The 25,117-nt window shown below is 39.0% G+C and overlaps 1 protein-coding gene across 1 annotated transcript; it reads right to left on the reverse strand.

The window, feature by feature from the left end:
* Window positions 1-419: 419 nt before the first annotated feature.
* ZNF681 (zinc finger protein 681) lies at window positions 420-22,971 on the reverse strand. The gene is made up of 4 exons (XM_034946628.3): window positions 22,750-22,971; window positions 19,445-19,571; window positions 18,843-18,938; window positions 420-9,376 (listed from the first exon to the last, which is right to left on the reverse strand). The coding sequence occupies exons 1-4, from the start codon at window positions 22,750-22,752 to the stop codon at window positions 7,665-7,667; spliced, it is 1,938 nt and encodes a 645-aa protein (XP_034802519.2). The 5' UTR covers window positions 22,753-22,971; the 3' UTR covers window positions 420-7,664.
* Window positions 22,972-25,117: the final 2,146 nt, after the last annotated feature.

A 25,117-nucleotide genomic window follows, 5' to 3' on the forward strand; every position in this document is an offset into this window, starting at 1 on the left:
ATCTCATGAGGCTTATTCACTATCATGAGAACAGCATGGGAAAACCCACTGCGATGATTCAATTACCTTCCACTGGGTCTTTTCTATGACCTGTGGGGAGTATGGGAGCTACAATTCAAGATGAGATTTGGGTGGAGACACAGCCAAATACCATAAAAGCATCCAGATGGAAAAGAAAAAGCGAAATTATTCCTGTTTGCAGATTGCATAGTTTTAGGTATAGAAAAGCCTAAGAATTTACTAAGAACTACTAGAACTAATAAATTTGTTAAACTTGCAGAATAAAAAATCAATGTACAAAAGTCAATAGCAATTTTATACACTAACAATTATCTCAAATTGAAATGAAAAAAGAAATTCCATCTACAATAGCTGTAGTAACTATACTTTGAAATAAATTTAGCCAAAAAGTTTCAACACCTTACAATCTAAAAAACATTTAAGTAAAAAACTAAATAATACACAAATAAAAATACATTACTCATTCATGAATTGGCATATATATATACATGTATATATATATGTGTGTGTATATACGTGTGTGTGTATGTGTGTGTATATATATATATGTATTTGAGATGGTGTAGCGCTCTGTCACCCAGGCTGGAGTGCAATGGCATGATCTCAGCTCACTGCAACCTCTGCCTCCTGGGTTCAAGAGATTCTCCTGCATCAGCCTCCTGAATAGCTGGAATTACAAGTGTGCACCACCACGCCTGGCTAACTTTTGTATTTTTAGTAGCAATGGGGTTTCACCATATTGGCCAGGCTGGTCTCAAACACCTGACCTCGTGATCTGCCCCGCTCAGCCTCCCAAAGTGCTTAGATGACAGGCGTGAGCCACCGTGCCCAGCCAGCATTAATATTTTTAAACAGCTGTATTACACAAAATAATCTACAGATATAATGCAACCTCTATCAAAATGCCAGTTGTTGGGAGCAAGCCCCCCAAAGTCTGGCCATAAACTGGCCCCAAAACTGGCCATAAATAAAATCTCTGCAGCAATGTAACGTGCCCATAATGGCTGTAACGCCCAAGCTGGAAGGTTGTGGGTTTATGGGAATGAGGGCAAGGAACACCTGGCCTGCCCAGGGTAGAAAACCGCTTAAAGGCATTCTTAAGCCACAAACTGAAGCCTGAGCCATCTGTCTTAAGGGAGTGTTCCTGCTGCAGTTAACTAGCCCAACCTATTCAATTAATTCGGCCTATCCCTTCGTTTCCCATAAGAGATACTTTTGGTTAATTTAATATCTATAGAAACAATGCTAATGACTGGTTTGCTGTTAATAAATATGTGGGTAAATCTCTGTTCAGGGCTCTCAGCTCTGAAGGCTGGGAGACCTGATTCCTCACTTCACACCTCTGTATTTGTGTGTGTGTGTCTTTAATTCCTCTAGCACCGCTGGGTTAGGGTCTCCCCAACCGAGCTGGTCTCAGTAGCCAGTGACATACTTAATATAAATTTTGTAAAATATATGTAAAATTCATATGGTACCACAAAAGACCCAGAATAGCCAAAGGAATAAAAAAGTAAAAAAGGCTGAAAGTATCACCCTACCTGGCTTTGCAACATACTGAAAAACTATAGTAACCAAAACAGTGTGGTACTTCAATAAAACTGGATACATAGGGCAATGTAGCTGAGGAGTGTGGAAATATATCCATGTATTTACAGCTAATTGATATTAGATATAGGTGACATTTTCTTAGAGAAAGGACAGTATCTTCAATAAATGGTATTGAGAAAACTTTCTTTTTTCCTTTCCTTTTTTTTCTTGAGAGGGAGTTTTGCTGTTGTTGCCCAGGCTGGAGTCAATGGCACGCTCTCAGTTCACTGCAACCTCCGCCTCCACATTGTTCAAGCTTGCCTCAGCCTCCCGAGTAGCTGGGATTACAGGCATGCACCACCATGCCCGGCTAATTTTTGTATTATTAGTAGAGATGGGATTTCTCCATGTTGATCAGGCTGGTCTCAAACTTCCAACCTCAGCCTGCCTCAGCCTCCCAGTGTTGGGATTACAGATGTGAGCCAACCCGTCCACTGAGAAAACTTTCTAGCCACGTGCAGAGCAATAAAATGAGACCCTCATCTGATACCATATATAAAAATTAACTCAAAATAAATTAGATATTACAATGTAAGGTCTGACACTCTGAAACCACTACAAAAAAAATAGAGTGAAAGACCCATAACATTAGTTTGGGCAGTGACTTTTTTGATATAACTTCAAAATCCCAGGGAACCAAAAGAAAAATAGATTAATCAGATTACTTCAAATCAAAAAATTGCTGCAAAGAATCTGAGACAATCAACAGGATCAGACAACTAAAAAATGGAAAAAATGTGCAAATCATACATGTGACGTGTTAATATCAAAAATATATAAGAATCTCAAATTACAATACAACAAAAAAGTACTATGAAAAATGAGCAAAAGGCTTATTTTCAAGAATAGACATACATAGTCAAAAGATATATTTAAAAATGCTCAGTATCAATTATCAGGGAAAGGAAAGCAAAAAAATAAAAAAAGATGAGATATCAACTCACTCCTGTTAGAATGACTCTTATTAAAAAGAAAAAGAAAACGAGTATTAGTAAAGGTGTGAAGAAAACAGAATGCTTGCACATTGTTGGTTTGAATGTAAATGAGGGCAGCCATTATGAAAAACAAAATAAAGATTTCTTTAAAAATTTAAAATCAGGCCAGGTGCAGTGGCTCACGCCTGTAATCCCAGGACTTTGGGAGGCCGAGGCTGGTGGATCACGAGGTCAGGAGTTCGAGACCATCCTGGCTAACACAGTGAAACCCTGTCTCTACTAAAAATATAAAAAATTAGTTGAGTGTGGTGGTGGGTGCCTGTAGTCCCAGCTGCTCAGGAGGCTGAGGCAGGAGAATGGCATGAACCCGGGAGGCGGAGGTTGCAGTGAGCCGAGATCGCGCCACTGCACTCCAGCCTGGGCAACAGAGCAAGACTCCGTTTCAAAAAAAAAATTAAAAAAAATAAAAAAATAAAAATTTAAAATCAAACTATCATATAGCAATTTCAATAATGGATACATATCTCAAAATAATTAAATCAGAATGAAGAAATATTTGCAGAAATATCTGCAGAAATAATCTGCAAGAAATATTTGCAGAATGAAGAAATATTTGTAACATTCTTCACAATTGCCAAAATACAGAATTAACACTTCAACATCTAATGAGTACATAAAGACAACGTGGTATATATACACAATGGAATACTATTCATCTTTAAAATAAAAAAATTTATTATTTTCAATTACATAGATATACCAAATTATTTCACTTACATGATTCTAGAAAAATTAATCTAACTGAAGTACAGAATAAAATGGTGACCACCAGATGCCAACGTATTTGGAAAAAAGAGGGGTTTAAAAAGATGTCAGTCAAATACATAATTACGGTTGAATAGGAGAAATAAGTTCAAAAAAGCTTTTGTACTGCATGGTGCCTATAGTTCATAACAATGTATTTGTATTTCTGAAAAATGCTAAAACATTGTCATGTGCTCTTACCACAAAAATGTTAACTATGTGAGGTAAAGCATTAATTACCTAGAATGAAGCATTTGACAATGTGTATATACTTCAAAATGTCATGCTTCACAGAATAAATGCACAATTTATATATTACAGATGGTATGAAAGACACTAAAAGGGCAGCTTGTTTCTTATGGTCTCATGACTGGCCACTCTGTGAACACAGTAAACAAGTTTGCACGCAAAATAATAGAAAATGTTTTTATCCAAAAGCTGCCATGATCTTCGAATGTTTTCCAGAGAATATGACCAAGAAGCTGGCTAGTTAGGTGACTAAATGTAAAAACTGTAGACTGAACTTCACCCACTAAAAAAATCATATAAGACTGAGAAAATTTCTTCAAATTGTAATATGAATATGGAAAAGAAATATTACTCCAGGTTTCAAAATCACAGAGGTCATTTTACTATTTTGCAATGTTTAATGTTCACACTTATAAATAGAAGATTTTGCATGGAAACGTACATTATGGCATAAGTATACTGTAGAAAATTAAATTAAAAGTTTAATTTCTAAGATATATTTTCAAGCAAATTTTATATTTGCCACACTTTGTGTAAGAATTTAATAAGATTATTCTTTAACAAACAGAGAAAAACAACGCTAAATGATTTAATCCTTTCATCTGTGGACATTGTATGCTTTTTGTTTTAATTTAACTGATCAGAAAATTATATTGATATGCAAAATCTCCAGTTAAAACCAATCTTGCAGTGCATTAAAAATACTGATTTCTCATCAAAACCTACAATATACCATGTGAAATGACATGGTGTGAAGAGAACAGTGAGAAAACTGTAGCCACAGCACAGCAAAACGGAGGGCTGTGATGCATACACAGCTGAAATACACATAATAAGACAAACAAAACTAAGACAATTAGGAAATAAAAGAAGCACAATTTTTTAATTCAGCAAAATTGAGCTTTGCAGCCTGAAAATAAATGTCCTCTCCACATAAAAAATCAATGTTATTTCTCACCATTGATATGTTCCATCTCTGTCTTGAAGTTACAAACTAACTCCAACAGGAATATTTATGGCTTATTATAAAGCACCTGTGACACAGAAAGCACTGTCATGTTTGTTTGCTATATTTATACATAAAAACATCCTCATGATTTAGGAAGCCCCCCCTAGTACTTACCTAAACAAATGGGCTCAATCAATTTACTTATTTTCATTATAAAAACTGAAAGGAACAAAAACTAAAAAAAGTAGGCTTATACAGCATTCTCCAATTAAAAGAATAAAATATTCTAACAACATAAAATATAACAATACACTAATTTTGAAATTAAATCTAAATTTTTTGCACTGATTTTATAAAAATTATTTTTATAATCTCTGACCAGCTCACATAGCATCTTATATAAAATAAGAGAAAAAAATGTAAGACACAAGAAAATTATGGGTCTAGCCTAAGAATCAGACAAGTAAAAACAAAAATTTGCATAGGGAGATTCTGAATTACAAGCCATACAATTTTACAGTAATCAATTCAATACAAAGCAGAGAGTATGGATTTGTTTTCAGCATTTTTAAGTTTTTTTAGTTTTGCAGTCATCATCTAATTAAAATAATTTGATTTGTTTCAATATTGCTCTTCTGAAACTAGGTAGAAACTCATACTCACAAAGAAGGCATTTATTTACTCCATAATTTTTTTAAACCCAAGCTTTATCTTTAAAGTAATATATGTATATATTTAACTCTGTGTAAATCAAAACTAATAGTCTGTATGTGCTTGCAGGCAGAGAGCCAACATGTTTGAAGAAAAATATATAACAATTTTTTAATGTTAATTCAGGTCTCAGAAATGTATGCATTTTGTTTATATTGTTTTCTTATGACCATAAAAGAGACCCTGTAGCCAACAACAATTTAATGTACATTTGAAAACAACTAAAAGTGGTTGGGCGTGGTGGCTCACACCTGTAATCCCAGCACTTTGGGAGGCCGAGGGGGCTAATCATGGGGTCAGGAGTTCAAGACAAACCTGGCCAACATAGTGAAACTCTGTTTCTACTAAAAATACAAAAATTAGCTGAGTGTGGTGGCATGAGCCTGTAGTCCCAACTACTCAGGAGGCTCAGGCGGGAGAATCACTTGAACCCAGTAGGCGGAGGTTGCAGTGAGCCGAGACCACACCAATGCACCCAGGCGTGCACAGCCTGGGTGACATAGTGAGACTCGTCTCAAAAAAAACCAAAAAGTGCAGAATTAGTTTATAATACAAACAAATACAAACAATAAATGCTGCAGGTAATGAATATTTCATTTACCCATATGTAATTATTACATATTATATACCTGTACCAAAATATGCCATATATGCCGTATTTACACATACTATGTACCCACAAAAATTAAGAAAAAGAAGTTTAAATAAGAAAAAATGAGTAATAATTCAACCTACAGGAATAATATTCTGACATTTGCAATTTAAAGCCACTGGCAAAATAGATTACTAGAAATGTTAGTCCATTATCTTATTAAATAGTGTATTGTTACCATCATTTACCTATACCCTTGAGTAAGATGGGATAAGTTAAATTTAATGGCATAATAATGCTTCATTGAATGCACAATGGTCTTAACATGTTTTTTAAAAAGCCTGATTAATAAGTTCACACATTATCTAAAAATTTTAAAATGTACTACATTTTATTACATAGAAGTACAATTGGCCAGGCATGGTGACTCCCACCTGTAATCCCAGCACTTTGGGAGGCCGAGGTGGGTGGATCACCCGAGGTCGGGAGTTCGAGACCAGCCTGACCAACATAGAGAAACCCCATCTCTACTAAAAATACAAAATTAGCCGGGCATGGTGGCACATGCCTGTAATCCCAGCTACTCGGGAGGCTGAGGCAGGAGAATCCCTTGAACCTGGGAGGTGGAGGTTTTGGGGAGCCAAGAACACACCATTGCACTCCAGCCTGGGCAACAAGAGCAAAACTCTGTCTCAAAAAAAAAAAAGTACAATTAGTAAAATGATATACCAAAAAAATTTTTTTCTCAATATAACACAGGATATTTATCTGAACTCCTACCTCATGCATCAGTCAATATTATAAATTAACCAGAAAGAGCCTCTCCACTTACATGTTCATCTTGCATCTTACATTTTAATGTCCTTAACTCTTTCACTAAAAAAGGTCGTAAATAATGCACACCTAATAAAAAAGAATCTCTCATCTTTGATGCAGCAACAATTAGTCACATGCTTTCACATGTGAATACAATAGACATGAAGAGCATAATTTGAGTTAAATGACATCATTATTCACTTTTTATAAAACCTAATTTTTTTCAAAGAATAGTTTGAATGTAATTACAACTCTGCAAAAATTTTCTACTTCTTATAATGTTATATACAAATAATTCATTTACCAACTTTAGTTTTAGATTCCTTTCTATACTTAGCAATCTGATTTAGTGTAATGCCTGAAGTGTCAGTGCCTTAACTATTTCTACTGTGAATTATCTGATATTTACATAGAATTTTGGATTAAATATTTTTTCATATTTACTGCATCTGCAAAAATAGATTTTAGTATGAACCCTCTAGTGTTTTCTAAGCTGTCGTTTTTGAAAAAATGTTTTCCCAAATTTATTACATTTGCAGGGTTTTTCTCCAGTATAAATTTCCTTATGTTGCACAAAGTTTAAGCAACTGCTCCATGGTTTTCCTCTAGCACAAAATGTGTACAATGAGATCTGTGATACAAGTAAAGGTACTACAACCCTCCTTATGTTCATAATGTGTGTCTTCAAAATGAATACTCTTCACTTTAGAGGCTTATATTTTCTGAAAGATTTTTGACAGTAATTGCATGTATAATGCTTTTATTAAGTATGAAATCTCTGATGTTGAGTAAGATGTGAACAGATATTAATGGCTTTTTCATATTCTGTATATTTGAAATTTTTTTTCTAGTACAAATGCTTTCCTGTGCAGTAAGGTGTGAGCATTGGTTAAAAGTTTTGCCACATTCTTCACACTTGTAGGTTTTTTTTTAGTATGAATTATCTTATGCACAATCAAGTGTGACAACTTTTAAAGGTTTTGTTACATTCTTCACATTTCTAAGATTTCTCACCAGCATAATTTCTCTTATGTTTAGAAAACTTTGAAGTGTTTTCAAAATCACTGTTACATCTTTTAGGTTTGTAGAGTTTCTCACCAGTATGAATTTTCTTATGTCCAGTAAGGTTTGAGGACTGGTTAAAAGCTTTGCCACATTTTTCACATTGGTAGGGTTTCTCTCCAGTATGAATTCTCTTATGTCTAGTAAGGTGTGAAGACTGGTTAAAGGCTTTACCACATTCTTCACATTGGTAGGGTTTCTCTCCAGTATGAATTACCTTATGTGTAGTAAGGTGTGAGGAATGGTTAAAGGCTTTGCCACAATCTTCACATGTGTAGGGTTTCTCTCCAGTATGAATTTTCTTATGTTCAGTAAGTTTTGAGGATCGATAGAAAGCTTTGCCACATTCTTCACATTTGTAGGATTTCTCTCCAGTATGAATTCTCTTATGTGTAGTAAGGATTGAGGACTGGTTAAAAGCTTTGCCACATTCTTCACATTTGTAGGGTTTCTCTCCAGTATGAATTCTTTTATGTGTAGTAAGGTTTGAGAACTGGTTAAAGGCTTTGCCACATTCTTCACATTTGTATGGTTTCTCTTCAGTATGAATATTCTTATGTTCAGTAAGGTTTGAGGATTGGTTAGAAGCTTTGCCACATTTTTCACACTGGTAGGGTTTTTCTCCAGTATGAAGGCTCTTATGTCTAGTAAGGTGTGAGGACTTGTTAAAAGCTTTGCCACATTCTTCACATTTGTAGGGTTTCTCTCCAGTATGAATTATCTTATGTGTAGTAAGGTGTGAGGACTGCCTAAAGGCTTTGCCACATTCTTCACATTTGTAGGGCTTCTCTCCAGTATGAATTATCTTATGTCTGGTAAGGTGTGAGGACTGGTTAAAGGCTTTGCCACATTCTTCACATTTGTAGGGTTTCTCTCCAGTATGAATTATCTTATGTCTGGTAAGGTGTGAGGACTGGTTGAAAGCTTTGCCACATTCCTTATATTCATTGAATTTCTCTCTGGTATGAATTATCTTATGTGTAGTAAGGGTTGAGGACTGATTAAAGGCTTTGTCACATTCTTCACCTTTGTAGGGATTCTCTCCAGTATGAATTATTGTATGTGTTGTAATGTGTGCTGAGAAGTTAAAGGCTTTGCTACATTCTTCACGTTTGTAGAGTTTGTCTCTAGTATAAATTATCTTACGTGTAGTAAGGTTTGTGAACTGGTTACAGGCTTTGCCACATTCTTCACATATGTACGGTTTCTCTCCAATATGAATTCTTTTATGTTTAGTAAAGATTGAGGATCCATTAAAGGCTTTTCCACAGTCTTCACATTTGTAGAAATTTACTCTAGTACAAATTATTTTATGTTGAGTTAGGTTTGAAAATATGCAAAATGATTTGCCAAATTCTTTATATTTAAAAGGTTTTTTTCTGGTGTGTCTTACCTTATGTCCATTTAAATTTGAAAATTTACGAAAGATTTTCATATATTTATCACATTGAAATATTTTGCTCTGGGTAGTTGGCAAACATTGGTTAAGTCCATTATAACCTCCTTTTTGCACCTTGCACTCATCCACACTTTTACTTAACTGTAAATTCTCATGTTCACATTTTCCATATCTTCTTGGTGTCACTTTTTGGAAAGAATCTTTTATGTTCTGCTCTGGTGAAAAGTCTTGGGCAAAATGAGAACAAATAACTGAAAGAAATAAAAATAACAAATGACTCCACTTGATAGACTCTAAATATACTTTACAAATCCAACCTGTATAATTATACAAATTACATAAGCAAGATGGTATAGCAAAATACCAAAGGCCCTAATTTCTTTTTTTTTTTTTTTTTTCCTGAGACGGAGTTTCAATCTGTCACTTGGGCTGGATTGCGGTAGTGTGATCTCAGCTCACTGCAACTGCTACCTCCCAGGTTCAAGCAACTCTCCTGCCTCAGCCTCCTGAGTAGCTAGGATTACAGGCATGCGCCACCATGCCCAGCTAATATTTGCATTTTTAGTAGAAACGGGGTTTCACCATGTTGGCCAGGCTGGTCTCAAATTCCTGACCTCGTGATCTGCCCACCTCAGCCTCTCAAAATGCTGGGATTACAGGCATGAGCCACCGTGCTCGGCCCAAAGGCCCTAATTTCTTAATAGAAATATAAATGTAACAAAAACATATTGACCAAAATACATTTGTGGAAAATTTATCAATTAGTTAAGTGTGTGCAATGACCCAGGTGAGCAGAATGCAAAGAGCCACATAGAAAATAAAAGTCTGTTACATTTACCCAACACAGATCTTTCTGCTCCCCAATATAACATAATGCCTTTAAAAGTAAATTGCCAACTTCAATTATTTTGTATACAGCAGCACACCTGACAGTGGATAATTTATAAAGAAAAAAGTTTGGCAGGGTGCGGTGGCTCATGCCTGTAATCACAGCACTTTGGGAGGCCAAGGCAGGCAAATCAACTGAGGTCAGGAGTTTGAGACCAGCCTGGCCAATATGGTGAAACCCTGTCTCTACTTAAAATACAAAATTAGCCAGGCATGGTGGTGCGTGCCTGTAATCCCAGCTACTCGGGAGGCTGAGGCAGGAGAATCACTTGAATCTGGGAGACGGAGGTTGCAGTGAGCCAAGATTGCGCCACTGCAGTCCAGCCTAGGTGACAGAGTGAGACTATGTCTCAAAAACAAAAAAAAAAAAGAAAAAGGAAAAAGTTTATTTGGCACACAGTTTGGCAGACCATACAAGTGCGTGCCAGCATTGACTTCTGGTGAGGGTCTCACAAAGCTTACAAACATGGTGAAACACAAAGAGTAACTATGTGAGTACTATGTGAACATATCACATGGTAAGGGACAGAGCAAGTGTGAAATAAAGAAGCCAGGTAATTTTAATGAGCCAGCTCTCATTTAAATTAACAGAGGGTAAAGTTTTTGATTACCAAGAGGGTGATGCCAAGCTATTCATGAGAAATTTGCCCCCATGACTAGAACACCTCCCACCAGGTTCTGCATCCAACATTGAGGACTGCATTGCAGCATGATGTTTGGGGAACATGAACATTCAGGTTATACCATAGATAAACTAGGCTTAACAGACATGTAAACAACTTTCCAGTTAAAAGCAAGAAAACACACAATATTCTTATTTGCACCTGGTGTATTCTGTTAGGATACACAACAAGTCTTATTAAATTTAGGAATACCAGGTGGGTGCTGTGGCTCATGCCTATAATTTCAACACTTTGGGAGACCAAGATGGGAGGATCTCTTGGGGCCAGAAGTTTGAGACGAGCCAAGGCAACACAGTAAGACTCCATCCCTACAAATAATCAAAAAATTAGCCAGGCATGGTAGTGCATCTCTGTAGTTCCAGCTACTCAGGAGGCTGAGGTGAAAGGAGCACTTGAGCCCCGAAGGTTGAAGCTGCAGTCACTGCACTCCAGCCTGGGTAACAGAAAGAGATCCTGTCTCAAAACAACAACAACAAATAAATGTAAGAAAATAAAAATTGTACACTGAATGTTTTCTGACTAAGACTGAATGAAACTGGAAATTGAGAACACAAGTAAAACTGGCACATCCAAATATACATGAAAATAACACATACTCTTCAACATAGTTTTACTCAAGGGTCAAAAAATTTAATTTTCAAAGATGTCTGTACAACTTACAGTGATGAATACATTCAATATAATTTCTATAAAAATCCCCAAAGTGGCCGGGCGCGGTGGCTCAAGCCTGTAATCCCAGCACTTTGGGAGGCCGAGGCGGGCGGATCACGAGGTTAGGAGATCGAGACCATCCTGGCTAACACAGGGAAACCCTGTCTCTACTAAAAATACAAAAAAATTAGCCGGGCGTGGTGGCGGGCACTTGTAGTCCCAGCTACTCGGGAGGCTGAGGCAGGAGAATGGCATGAACCTGGGAGGCGGAGCTTGCAGTGAGCCGAGATTGTGCCACTGCACTCCAGCCTGGGCGAGAGAGCAAGACTCCGTCTCAAAAAAAAAAATCCCAAAGCACAAGTTTTACAAGAATATTGTTTAAAATTTTAAAATTTGATTATAAACTATAGCCAAACACTCATGAAAAAGAACAAAGAGGTGTTATACTTCTGGATTTTAAAAAATATTAATAGCTACAAAAACAAGGTGGTACTGACATAAAGACAGATAAATAGATTAAAAAACAGAATAGAGAGCCCAGAAATAAACTCCTCAGTATATGATTAAATAATCTTTTACAACGTTGCCATGAGCACACAACAGAGAAAAGACAATCTCTTCAAAAAATCATGTTGAAAACTGGACACCAACACTGATAAAGCTGGATTCTTTGAAACATATACAAAAAATATTTTAAATAAAATACTTAAACATATAAAAATAACTAATAAATCTCTTAGAAAAAAAGAGAAATGACATGACGTTGGTCTTGGCACCATTTTTTTTGATATGATATTAAATGCATGAGCATCAAAGAAAAAAGTAACTACACTATACTTCAAAATTTCCACACATCAAAAAAACATTAGAGTGACAATGCCTTGTAGAAAATAAGTAAAAATATTTGCAAATTATATGTGATAAGAGTTAATTGTAGGGAGCTAAAGGCCCGAGGGTCATGACCAACTCAGCATTCCACTGAAGGCTATATGATCAAACAGCAAACTGTTTGTCATGAATGCAGGATGTGGGCAAACTCACATCTGTGCCTGCCACCAGAAGGTTTGCTGAGGGCAGTCACTCCCTGGTGCCATGCTCCTTGAGGTTATCTACTGGAACATCTGGAGACTACTGTTCAAAGAATGCAGTTGTGCAAGTCTGCACTAAGTAAAGCAGCTGACTGACAACCACCCCCTTCTCCCTATCTCCTTTACTCAATAAATACAAAGGGCTATAGAAGTTCACGGCCCTTGTTCACTAGAAGCAAGGAGCCCCCTGACCCCTTCTTCCAAATACACTCTTTTGTCTTTGTCTTTATTCCCACGTTCATCCTCCTTTGTTCAGTCCAGCAAGGTCCATGGCAGTTAATATTGAGAATACATAAACAAGTCTTAAATGGACTAATAATTGAAATAAATTTTCATCAAAAAAATACAAAAATCGGAAAAAGCATTTGAAAAGACACAGGAAATTACATTTGTAGAGAAATGCATAAAAATCACGTGAAAAAAATCAACTCAAACCAATTAGAATGGCCACTATCAATTTTTTTAAAACATTAAATCTGTTGATGATGAACTGAAAATCCGTTATTTGTTGGTGTAAAACAAGGATGCAGCCACTGTTTTAAAATGTTATGTTACCCAAATAATTAAAAATGGAATCATTAAATACAATAATTCAATTTGTAAATCTATATGCAAACTCTGCAATGCAGGAGCTAGAAGGCATATTTGAACATTGATGTTTACTGTACCAGTATTCACAAAAGCCAAAAGACTGAAGCAACCCTTTCTTGACTTATAAATACATCAAAAAATGTAACATATAAATACAATGGAATATTATTCAGCCTTAAAAAAAATCTTGTCACACTTTAAGACAAACTTCGAGAATTATTATGTCACCTGAAATAAGCCATTAACAAAATGATGGCTACTATATGATCCCATTTATAGGAGATATCTTAAGTAGTCATGCTCATAAAAACAGAAAGTAGAAGGATATTTGTCAAGGGCTGGAGAGAGGGTAAAATGTTCAGCTGTTACTTAATGGATATTGAGTTTTAGTTTTATTAGATGTAAAATTTTAAAAAGTCTTTTGCATAACAATGTGAATATAGTTAACATGTCTGAAAAGTACAGCTTTTTTCTGAGACAGGGTCTCATTCTATCACGTAAGGTGGAGTGCAGTGGCACAATTATGGCTAAGTGTAGCCTCAAATTCCCAGACTCAAGTAATCCTCCTCCCTCAATCTTTCAAAGAGCTGGGACCACAGGTGCACACAACCATGCCTGGGTTAAAAAAAAAAAAAAAATTTGTAGAGCAGGAATCTCCATATGTTGCCCAGGCTGGTCTCAAACTTTTGGGATCAAGCAATCCTCCTGCCTTAAGATCCTCAAATTCTGGGATTACACATGTAAGCCACAACCTGGAATGTACACTTCAACAGATTTAAGACAATACATTTTATATTATGTGTTTTTACAATTAATTTTTCTCAAAAAAAATCTGAAAAAATTCAGAATCATAAATCTTTTCATAAATTACCTTCAAATCACAAAAGTGTTTGTCTCACACAGAGCAAATACATATTCATCATTAAACACATGGTGAAAATAAAACTATTTCCATGACTACTCAATTAGACAAGATAAAACAATCACTGAAAATCAACTAAGAAAAAAAAAAAGGGCCGGGCACTGTGGCTCACGCCTGTAATCTCAGCACTTTGGGAGGCCGAGGTGAGCAGATCACCTGAGGTCGGAAGTTCTAGACCAGCCTGGTCAACATTGTGAAACCCCATCTCTACTAAAAATACAAAAATTATCTGGGTGTGGTGACATGAGCCTGTAATCCCAGCTACTCGGTGGCTGAGGCTGGAGAACTGCTTGAACCCGGGAGGCAGAGGTTGCAGTTAGCCAAGATCGCGCCATTGCACTCCAGCCTGGGCGACAGAGTGAGACTCCAACTCAAAAAAAAAAAAAAAAAAAAAATCAACTAAGAAAGAATATATACAAGATAAGTCATAACCAAAGTTGTGGTTATATTTACAGATAAACACACAAACATATATACTCTCATTGTGATAGTCATATGGCTGATGTATCTCTTAAGTAAACCCTACATTGACTTAAAGTGTACAAACAGAATTGCAAATTGTCTAAAATTATAATACATATGTAAAACTAAAAAGCACAAGAAACTAATATTAAGAAACCTACACTAAAAAAAACGCACTAGTAGGCCAGGCACGGTGGCTCACACCTGTAATCCCAGCATTTAGGGAGACTGAGGTGGACAAATCACCTGAGGTCAGAAGTACGAGACCAGCCTGGCCAACATGGGGAGACCCCATCTCTACTAAAAATACAAAAATTAGCCAGGCCTGGTGGCATGTGCCTGTAGTCCCAGCTACTCGGGAGGCTGAAGTGGTAGGATCCCTTGAACATGGGAGCCGAAATCACTCCACTGCGCTTCAGCCTGGGCAGCAAAGTGAGACCGCATCTCTAAAAAAAAAAAAAAAAAAACCCAGGCGCAGTGGCTCACACCTGTAATCCCAGCACTTTGGGAGGCTGAGGTAGGTGGATCATCCGAGGTTGGGGGTTCGAGACCAGCCTGACCAAAATGGAGAAACCCTATCTCTACTAATAAAAAAAGTACAAAATTAGCCAGGCATGGTGGCACATGCCTGTAATCTCTGCTACTCGGGAGGCTGAGGCAGGAGAATTGCTTGAACCTGGTAGGTGGAGGTTGCAGTAAGCCAAGACTGCGCCATTGCACTCCAGCCTGTGCAATAAGAGCAAAACTCCATCTCAAAAAAAAAAAAAAAAAAAGATCTGGTTTGCAAAACGATGTACCCTTAAGAATTTATCTAAATAGGCTGGGTGCGGTAGCTCACACATGTAATCCCAGCACTTTGGGTGGCTGAGGCAGGCGGATCACCTGAAGTTGGGAGTTCAAGGCCAGCCTGACCAACATGGTGAAACCCCGTCTCTATTAAAAATACAAAATTAGCTGGGCGTTTTGGCACATGGCTGTAATCCCAGCTACTCGGGAGGCTGAGGCAGCAGAATTGCTTGAACTCAGGAGGCGGAGGTTGCAGTGAGCCGAGATTGCGCCATTGTACTTTAGCCTGGCGACAGAGTGAGACTCCGTCTCAAAAAAAAAAAAAAGAAAAAAAAAAAATTCTATTCTCTAGATAACTGTAATATGTGACTGTGTTCACAGAAGGCAAGTATTTTGAATAACTGGCATGTGCTCCATGGCAGTAAAATTTCAAAGAAAATGGAGTGTAATCATAAACAGAAGATTCTAATGAGAAACTTTTAATCAATAAACATTTAAAAGAAACTAGAGACAATTTTATTTATTTACTTATTTTTTTGAGATGGAGTCTTGCTCTGTCACCCAGGCTGGAGTGCAGTGGCACAATCTCGGCTCACTGCAACCTCTGCCTCCCGGTTTATACCATTCTCCTGCCTCAGTCTCCCGTATAGCTGGGACTACAGGCGCCCGCCACCATGCCCGGCTAATTTTTTTTGTATTTTTAGTAGAGACGGGGTTCCACCATGTTAGCCAGGATGGTCTCGATCTCCTGACCTCGTGATCCGCCCACCTCGGCCTCCCAGAGTGCTGGCATTACAGGCGTGAGCCACCGCGCCCGGCCTCAGGTTGGAAAATTGCTTCAGGACAGGATTTCAAAACCAGCCTGGGTTATGTAGCAAGACCCAATCTCCAAATTAAGTGCCTTTAGGAGAGCTTTGAGATCCAGGGAGGGAGTTGTGAAACTGCTAATGCCCAATTCTGAGGAGTGCTATTTTTCAGAAGGCAGGTGGCAAACTACAGAACTCCTATTTTTCAGTATAGACCAGGAAATGACCTACCCAACTTGGTCTTACTGATAATTCTGAAGTTACTCTGTAATCATCTCAGACTTTTCCCAGCCACAGTCTGTAAGAGGTCACATACCCTTTCAGAGGCCTTGAGAAAGACACCCACTTATAGCCATGCAGCAGGCCTGCAGACCTTGGCCTTTACTGTGGTCCTTAAAGCAGTTCAATGACTCAGTTTCACATCCCTGAGCCACAGTTCACAGCCAGTTCTGCCTATGTTAAAGCCCACTGAGTGACCTGGAAAAATCCTCTCTGATGCACAGTGAATGCCATACTCATCCACATTCTTAAATAAGACTTAACCATATACAGACCTGACTGCAGAAACCTGCCCTAGTGTCTGCCCTACAGGTCAAAGTCTTGAGAGAAATTCAGTCTGTCCAAAAAATAAAATGTTAATTACAACTACCCAAGCCCCTTGTAACAGGCCAACTAAAGGTGGACCCTTGTGACCAAGCTACATGCCCTCTCCACTACAAACCCAGAAGGCATCTCATTACCCTGGGGGCCCAACAAAAGACCTTTACCTTCTGAAAACAGGTTATAAAAACTTGAAGAGGCTTTTGCTTTTTCAAGTTTAAAGACACTAATACAAAACTATATTTTGCCTATCGTCAATGCTTCTCTTTTAACAAAGAACTGTTAGTACGTGGCAAGAATTAGTCAAAAAAATGAAAAAGAGCCATTGAAATTGAAGACAAGTAAGTAAAAAGTTGCTGGTTGCAGATCATATGATTGTATGTGTGTGTGTGTATATATATATATATATATAGTACATTAAATCCTGTCTAAACTAATAAATACACTCAGTAAATTAGCAAAATATTAAATTAACGTACAAGTTATGGTTCCATACACTTAAGCTATCGGATAAAATATTTTAAAAATCTTATTTACAGCCAGGCGTGGTGGCTCACGCCTGTAATCCCAGCACTTTGGGAGGCTGAGGCAGGTGGATCATCTGAGGTCAAAAGTTCAAGACCAGCCTGGCCAACATACTAAAAATACAAAAATTAGCCAGGCATGGTGGCATGTGCCTATAGTCCCAGCTACTTGGGAGGCTGAGGCAGGATAATTGCTTGAACCCGGGAGGCAGAGGTTGCAGTGAGCCGAGATTGCACCAGTGCACTCCAGCCTGGGCAACAGAGCAAGACTCTGTCTCAAAAAAAAATCTTATTTATGATAGCATTAAAATAAATTTCTGAGAAGAAATTTAATCAAAGAGGTAGAAAATCTTTACAATGAAAGATATGTCAATGAGAGAAATTAGAAAAGACACAAATGAATTTAAAAATATTTCATGTCTATAGATTGAAAGAATAAATACTGTTAAAGTGCCATGTTGGCCAGGCACGGTGGCTCACACCTTTAATCCCAGCACTTTGGGAGGCTGAGGCAGGCAGATCACGAGGTCAAGAGATGGAGACCATCCTGGCCAACATGGTGAAACTCTGTCTCTACTAAAAATACAAAAATTAGCTGGGCCTGGTGGTGAGCACCTGTAGTTCCAGCTACTCGGGGGGACTGAGGCAGGATAATACCTTGAACCTGGAAGGGAGAGGTTGCAGTGAGCCAAGATTGTGCCACTGCACTCCAGCCTGGAGAAAGAGCGAGACTTTGTCTCAAAAAAAAAAAAAAAAAAAAAAGTGCCATGTTATTCAAAATGATCTATAGATTCAATAAACTTCCTATCAAAATTCCAGTGGCGTTTTACAGTAATGAAAAATACAAGTCTAAAATTTATATATGAAACTACAATAAACTTTGAATAGTGAAAGCAATCTTGAGAGAAAAAAACAAAGCTGAACATCATACTTTATAATTTCAAACTATATTTGAAGACTATAGTAATACAAACAGGACGGAATGTGCAGAAAAATGAACAAAAACCTACTACTCTCACACATTTCAGAGATGATGCAAAAAAAGAACTTAAAAAATAGTTTAACAGAGTTTCTCAAAATTATGCAGATATTTGTGTGTCCCCCAAAAAACGGAAAAGCAGTCAGATTGTGCAGTCTCTTACATGCCATTAAGGAGACTTTGGCTCTCACTCTAAACTAGAAGGCAGATCACTGAAGGGAAAGCAGAGTCCTGAGAGAACTTAAAAGCGTAAGACAGAAGACTCCCTTATATGAGAGCAAAATAGAAAAACTCGGCAGGGTGGCGTGGCTCATGCCTGTAATCGCAGCACTTTCAGAGGCCAAGGCGGGCAGATCACCTGAGGTTAGGAGTTCGAGACCAGCCTGGCCAACACATAGTGAAACCCTGTCTCTACTAAAAAAATACAAAAATTAGCTGGGCGTGGTGGCGCACACCTGTAGTCCCAGCTACTTGGGAAGCTGAGACAGGAGAATCGCTTGAACCTGGAGATGGAGGTTGCAGTGAGCCCAGACTGTTCCACTGCACTCCAGCTTGGGTGACAGAGCGAGACTCCATCTCTCAAAAGAAAAAGGAAAGAAGGGAAAAACTCTGGCTTTCCAGAAACTATTTCCTTTGGAATACAGCTTCCCAAATCACATTATAAGCACTAGCTTTTTCTTTGACCTTTGAACCGCTCATCTATGTTATCTGTTGTATTCACTTTCACTCTCACCTACCTGGGGGTTCGGCCACCATCCTATGTCTCTTTCTAGTCCAAGGCTCTTTTTCTTGTTCCAGACAGGTGATCAGGTCTGGCTTAGAGACAACAATACCTGTTTTATTGAAAATAAATAACATAAATCTTGCTTATATTCTCTAATCACCAACATGGCAATGTAGTCAGTAAAGAGGGTGAAATAGAATATTCTTATAAATCAATCCCAAAATACTGATTTATAAAAGAAATTTCTAAATATTTAGAAAATATTTTAAATTTGTTAGTTCTTAATTTCACTGTCCAGTACAACAAATCAAAAATTGGTGTTGGCAATTAGATTTTAAAGTGTGAGCAATAATATTTTATGCCACTAAACTTCTGGAATTACCACTCTAATCTAGAGTGAAGAATACAGATTAGCTCAGGAATGCAGAAAGTTCAGGTCAAGATGAAATATCTTGAAGAAATTCTTTTCTACAGAGATGAATCCCTAAGATTTTTATAAAAACAGGGATCTGAAACTCACTTATGCAAAGCATAAATTACCTAAAAACATTATACAAAAAAGAAAAATGAAACCTTTAGGGTATAATAGGAATTGTATATTGAAGTTATCCTCACCCAAGAAGACCAGGTTTCTGTAGTTCTCTAACATCACATTCCTATATAAATTCTGCTGTATAGTGTCCAGGCATTGCCACTCCTCCAGAGAGAATTCTATGGCCACATCCCTAAATTTCAATGGTTCCTGAAAAACAAACACACACACACACACATACACATTTAGAAAGTGGCCATGGAAATAATTTATAATTTGATTCAAGGTAAAATAAGAAAGTGAAGAGAACTGGTTCTGACTTACAGACATGACTGAAATTATCCAATAAAATAATTTTTTTTTACACAGGAACATTCTCTAATCTGTTCTCCAACCATGAGAAAAGAAAGCGGCATTAGATCTATAACACCAGACCTAAATAAATCGCCAGTCAGAATGGCGATTATCAAAAATTCAAGAAACAATACATGCTGGTGAGGCTGAGGAGAAATATGAATGCTTTTACACTGTTGGTGGGAATGTAAATTAGTTCAACCATTGTGGAAGACAGTGTGGTGATTCCTCAAGGATCTAGGACCAGAAATACCATTTGACCCAGTGATACCATTTCTGAGTATATACTCACAAGAATATAAATCATTCTACTATAAAGACACATACGTGGCTGGGCGCAGTGGCTCAGCCTGTAATCCCAGCACTTTGGGAGGCTGAGGCGGGTGGATCATGAGGTCAGGAGATCGAGACCATCCTGGCTAACCTGGTGAAACCCCGTCTCTACTAAAAATACAAAAAATTAGCTGGGCATAGTGGTGGGTGCCTGTAGTCCCAACTACTCGGGAGGCTGAGGCAGGAGAATGGCGTGAACCCAGGAGGCGGAGCTTGCAGTGAGCTGAGATGATGCCACTGCACTCCAGCCTGGGCAACCGAGCGAGACTCTGTCCCCTCCCAAAAAAAACACATATGTTATTGAATCACTATTTACAATAGCAAAGATATGGAACCAACCTAAATGCCCATCAATGATAGAATGGATAAAGAAAATGTGGTACATACACAACCATGGAATACTATGCAGCCATAAAAAAGAATGAGATCATGTATTTTGCAGGGACCATGGATGCAGCTGAAAGCTATTATCCTCAGAAAACTAACACAGGAACAGAAAACCAAACACTGCATGTTGTCACTCATTAGTAAGAGTTGAACAATGAGCACACATAAACACAAGGAGACAAACCATACACACCAGGGCCAGTCGGGGGGTGGGGGGACGAGGAGAGAAAGAGCATTAGGATAAATAGCTAATGCATGCCAGGTTTAAAACCTAGGTGATGGGTTGATAGGTGCAGCAAACCACCATGACACATGTATGTACACCTATGTAACAAACCTACACGTTCTGCACTTGTATCCCGAAACTTAAAGTAAAATAGAAAAAAAAAAATATTATAAAAGACTATACTTAGAAATAAATGATAATAAAAATTATACAAAAACTTATTTTTTTTTTGAGTTGGAGTCTCGCTCTGTCACCCAAGCTGGAGTGCCATGGCGTGATCTCGGGTCACTGCAACCTCTGTCTCGTGGGTTCACGCAATTCTCCGACCTCAGCCTCCAGAGTAGCTGGTATGACAGATGTCCGCCACCATGCCTGGCTAATGTTTGTATTTTTAGTAGAGATGGGCTTTCACCATGTTGGCCAGGCTGGTCTCTTTGCCAGGCTGGTCTCAAAACTCCTCACCTCGTGATCCACTTACCTGAGCCTCCCAAAATGCTGGGATTACAGGTGTGAGCCACCTCACCCGGCTTATAAAAGTTATACAAGCTAAAAGTGCTGAGATACAACAAAAATAAAAAGAAAAAAAATTATGTTACAGGGCACTGTGCCTGGGATAACACATTATGTAATTTAATTTTTATAACACCCTGGGAGCTGGTACTGTTTAATAATTCCCAGGATTTAGATGAAAAGCCCAGCATTTTTATTTCTTCTGTTTCTGTCATTGATTTTTTAAAAAAAAATATACAATAAAAGCTAAAAATAGACAGAGAGGAATGCAGAAAGAATTTAATGTATTTTAGAGAAATTTATATTGTGTCTATGTTTACTTTTTTGTGACTTGTAGAGCAACTACTAGATCTGTAAGAATAGAAAACAAGTTGCTAGATAGAATGCAAGCACTAGTTTTAATAAAAAATTATAACCATAAAATATATACTTTATTTTTTAAATTTATCTGCTTTTGTGTTTCAGGAATTGTAAGCACCAGCCCTAGCAGCAGAATTCACCAGCCAAAACTCCGATCTCCACAAATCAGTTCTATGAGGCAACACTTAAGGGTAGGGCCAGACCTAAATAAGGCCTCCAAAAAGGTGAACCTGAGCAGAACTGGGGCAGGGAGTGGACTCTGTGTAGAATTCTGTTCTCTATGCCACTGGGGTATTTCCAGTTCTGTTTTTCCTAAACTTACCTTAAAAAAAAATCCTTAAATCTCAGAGTTTGTATAATTTTAATCTTTCTTAGACCCCGCCCTATCAATTATATAACATATACTAATAAGCAATTTGAACAAATTTGTAAAGGTTTTCTAGGGTAATTTTATTAAAAGATAAATATGTATTAACAAGGTAAAAGAAATGGAAATAGAAATAATTCTTCTGTCTATAAATATCCCTTCAGGTGATGACATCACAAGTCACAATTATATAAAGTGGCACAAATAGAGCCCAAATTTTCTGCACACATCTATTTATTGTACCAATTATATGATGCTTAATTTAACCATTTATCCAGTTGCTAGACTAAAAGCTCCTGGATTGTAGGGACCATGACTGCTTCATCTATTTTTCTAATGGCCATATGAAAAGAAAACAATTTAGCCGGGCGTGGTGGCAAATGTCTGTAATTACACCTACTCGGGAGGCTGTCTCGGCCTCCCAAAGTGCTGGAATTACACGCGCGAGCCACCGCGCCAGGCCTTTTGACTCTCATCAATTTTTAATGAAAGGAAAGAGAAACTGGGAACGCCACGGCCCAAAGCTCTTCCCATTCATGAACCCGGCACCCGTCAGGATTCGCCCCTGACGACCCTCCCGTGGTCCCTGCACAATCTGGGAGAGACCCGGCGCTGCGGGTGCAGAGCCACCCAGAGAGAGCTGCAGGCCAGGACACAGTCACTGAGCAGGGAAGAGAAAGGACGCCCGGGGGGCTGGCTGTCAGCGCAGCCGCCATCTTATGGTCCAAGTGGACTGAGGCCGCCCGGGCGAGGAGAACTCAGGGCGCAAATTGTGGAGCAGACTGCGGCGAGGTCTGAGTCCCGCCACAGCCCCTTCCCCTCTCTCGGGATGTCGGACCCGACATTCTCACCATTTCTAGGTTTTCGGGGGACCTGGCGTCTTAGCTATGGCTCGCCAATACCTGCAGGTCAGAGGGCCATAGAGGCTGGGCCTCTAGAAGAAGAGGACACAGAGCAGTGAAGACGAGACCCGGAGCTCGGGCTGAAGGGAGAGACAAAGGCCCCGCCAATCCCGGAAGCCGCCCTGTCTGCTCCAGCTGCCTGCCTGATTGGACAGTTCCCAGCCCGGCGTCCCTGACTGGATAATGATTAAAACCCCACCCCTCAGGTCCTGAGTGACAGAAGATGTGATCAGATGCTCTGCTGAATGAAGACTAACAACCTAAGTTACAGCCTTTTCAGACAGGGCTCCCTCCCTGAGCTAAGCCAGGCCCACCCAACAGGGTATTTGCCTTTAACCTTCTGTGTAAGGTCACATGCATTTCAAATAATATACTAGATAGCTATTCAAAAATAAAAAAATATATAATAACAATTATTTTAATATTTCAGCTTTTATGACCGTCCTGGTTTCTGGCAGCCATAGTCCCTACCCCGACAGCCCCCAGCCCAGATGGCATTCAAATCTTCCTGGATGGGCTTGATGCCCGTCACTCACCCGCTCTTTAGCACTGCCTTGTGTTGGTTACTCAGGCCTGGGAGAGGTGGTGGGGATTGTAGATCCAGGGTAGGAACCACCTCACACCCAGAGTTCACCTGGCCACATGCCAGCAAGGAAGCCCATGAAGCACAGCCCTAGACACTGAGCCTCGGCACCTCCAGCTGAACTTTCTATTTATATATCAGGTTTTTTTTTTTTTTTTTTTGAGATGGAGTCTCGCTCTGTTGCCCAGGCTGGAGTGCAGTGGCACAATCTCCGATCACCACAACCTCTGCCTCCTGGGTTCAAGTGATTCTCTTGCCTCAGCCTCCCGAGGGGCTGGGACTACAGGTGCGTGCCACCATGCCCGGCTAATTTTTGTATTTTTAGTAGAGACGGGGTTTCACTATGTTGGCCAGGCTGGTCTTGAACTCCTGACCTCGTGATCGGCCCGCCTCAGCCTCCCAAAGTGCTGGGGTTACAGGTGTGAGCCACCGCGCCCGGCCTATATATCAGGTTTTTAAAACCATAAATAAACAGACACAAAAGCAGCCACTTTGATTGAGGAGAAAGTGGGAGCCTAAAGCAGCTGACCCTCAAACAGCTTTGCCAAGCCTCAGGCCAGGCCAGGCCATCTGAACACTCCAAGGCTACATGGTAGTTACAGAGGACGACAGTTCCCACAGGTACTTGTCAAGCACTGTGCTAGCTTCTCAGTCACAGAGTCTCAGAATTTCTCCTTGCCAATACCCTGTGAGGGGAGGCCCTAACTCACTAGAGCACAGGAGGTTCCTAAGCTCTTCCCAGGAAATGGTTAACAAAGTGTGGAACTGGGGGAAAACCCAGTCAGAACAAGTGACTTCCCAGGGTCTCCCTCGACTCCATCCCTACCTCCACATGGGGCCAGGAGGTGAAGCGAGCAGCCTCCTAACCCCCTCCATTCCACTCTCTCCTCAAAGTGGCTGTTTTTGTGTTTGCTTATTTATGGGATTTCAAAAGCCTGATTTTTTATTTTGAGTAGTTTCAGGCTTGTATGTGTGTATTTGTATAGGCTTTATTAGAAGAGGGCTTAAGACAATAACATTTTTAAAATGTCTCAGTGGGGAATAGACTTCCATGTCATGAACGATGATGTTGACCTCCTTCTGCTGTCTTTGTGCAAAGTATAAATAGTGTGAGAATTGGCATGTGCTGGGTTGTGGTTTCAGTGTGGGAGGGCAGTTCCTTAAGATGGAAACCAAATCTCACCGAGCTGTAGCAGCTACACTCACCTTTTATCACATTCCCCACCATCGTCTTTCACTTTTCTTCTGTGCTTAAATTTCTTTCAACATACTTTTTTTTTTTTTTTTTAAGACAGAGTCGTGCTGTGTTGCCCAGGCTGGAGTGCAATGGTGCAATCTCGGCTCACTGCAACCTCTGCCTCCCAGGTTCAAGCAATCCTCCTGCCTCAGCCTCCCAAATAACTGGGATTATAGACGCGTGCCACCACGCTGGGCTAATTTTTGTATGTTTAGCAGAGTTGGGGTTTTACCATTTTGGGCAGGCTGGTCTCGAACTCCTGACCTCAGGTGATCTGCCCACCTCTGCCTCCCAAAATGCAGGGATTACAGGTGTAAGCTACCATGCCTGGCAAACATACATATTATTTTGATTATATATATAGGGTGTATAAATATATGTGTGTGTATATATATATGTGTATATATATGTTTGTGTGTGTGTATATATATATATGTGTGTGTGTGTGTACACATAGAGGTCTCACTCTGTCATCCAGGCTGAAGTGTAGTGGCTGA

The sequence above is a fragment of the Pan paniscus genome, chromosome 20 (genome assembly GCF_029289425.2).
Source record: "Pan paniscus chromosome 20, NHGRI_mPanPan1-v2.0_pri, whole genome shotgun sequence".
Lineage (NCBI taxonomy): Eukaryota > Metazoa > Chordata > Mammalia > Primates > Hominidae > Pan > Pan paniscus.

What these genes read in the sequence shown, in the direction of transcription:
- ZNF681 (XM_034946628.3), bottom strand. An exon ending in CAGAAACCTGGTCTTCTTGG is followed by an intron (nt 18,939 to 19,444) that starts GTGAGGATAACT and finishes TCAATAAAACAG; the next exon opens with GTATTGTTGTCTCTAAGCCA. An exon ending in GATGGTGGCCGAACCCCCAG is followed by an intron (nt 9,377 to 18,842) that starts GTAGGTGAGAGT and finishes TATTTCTTTCAG; the next exon opens with TTATTTGTTCTCATTTTGCC.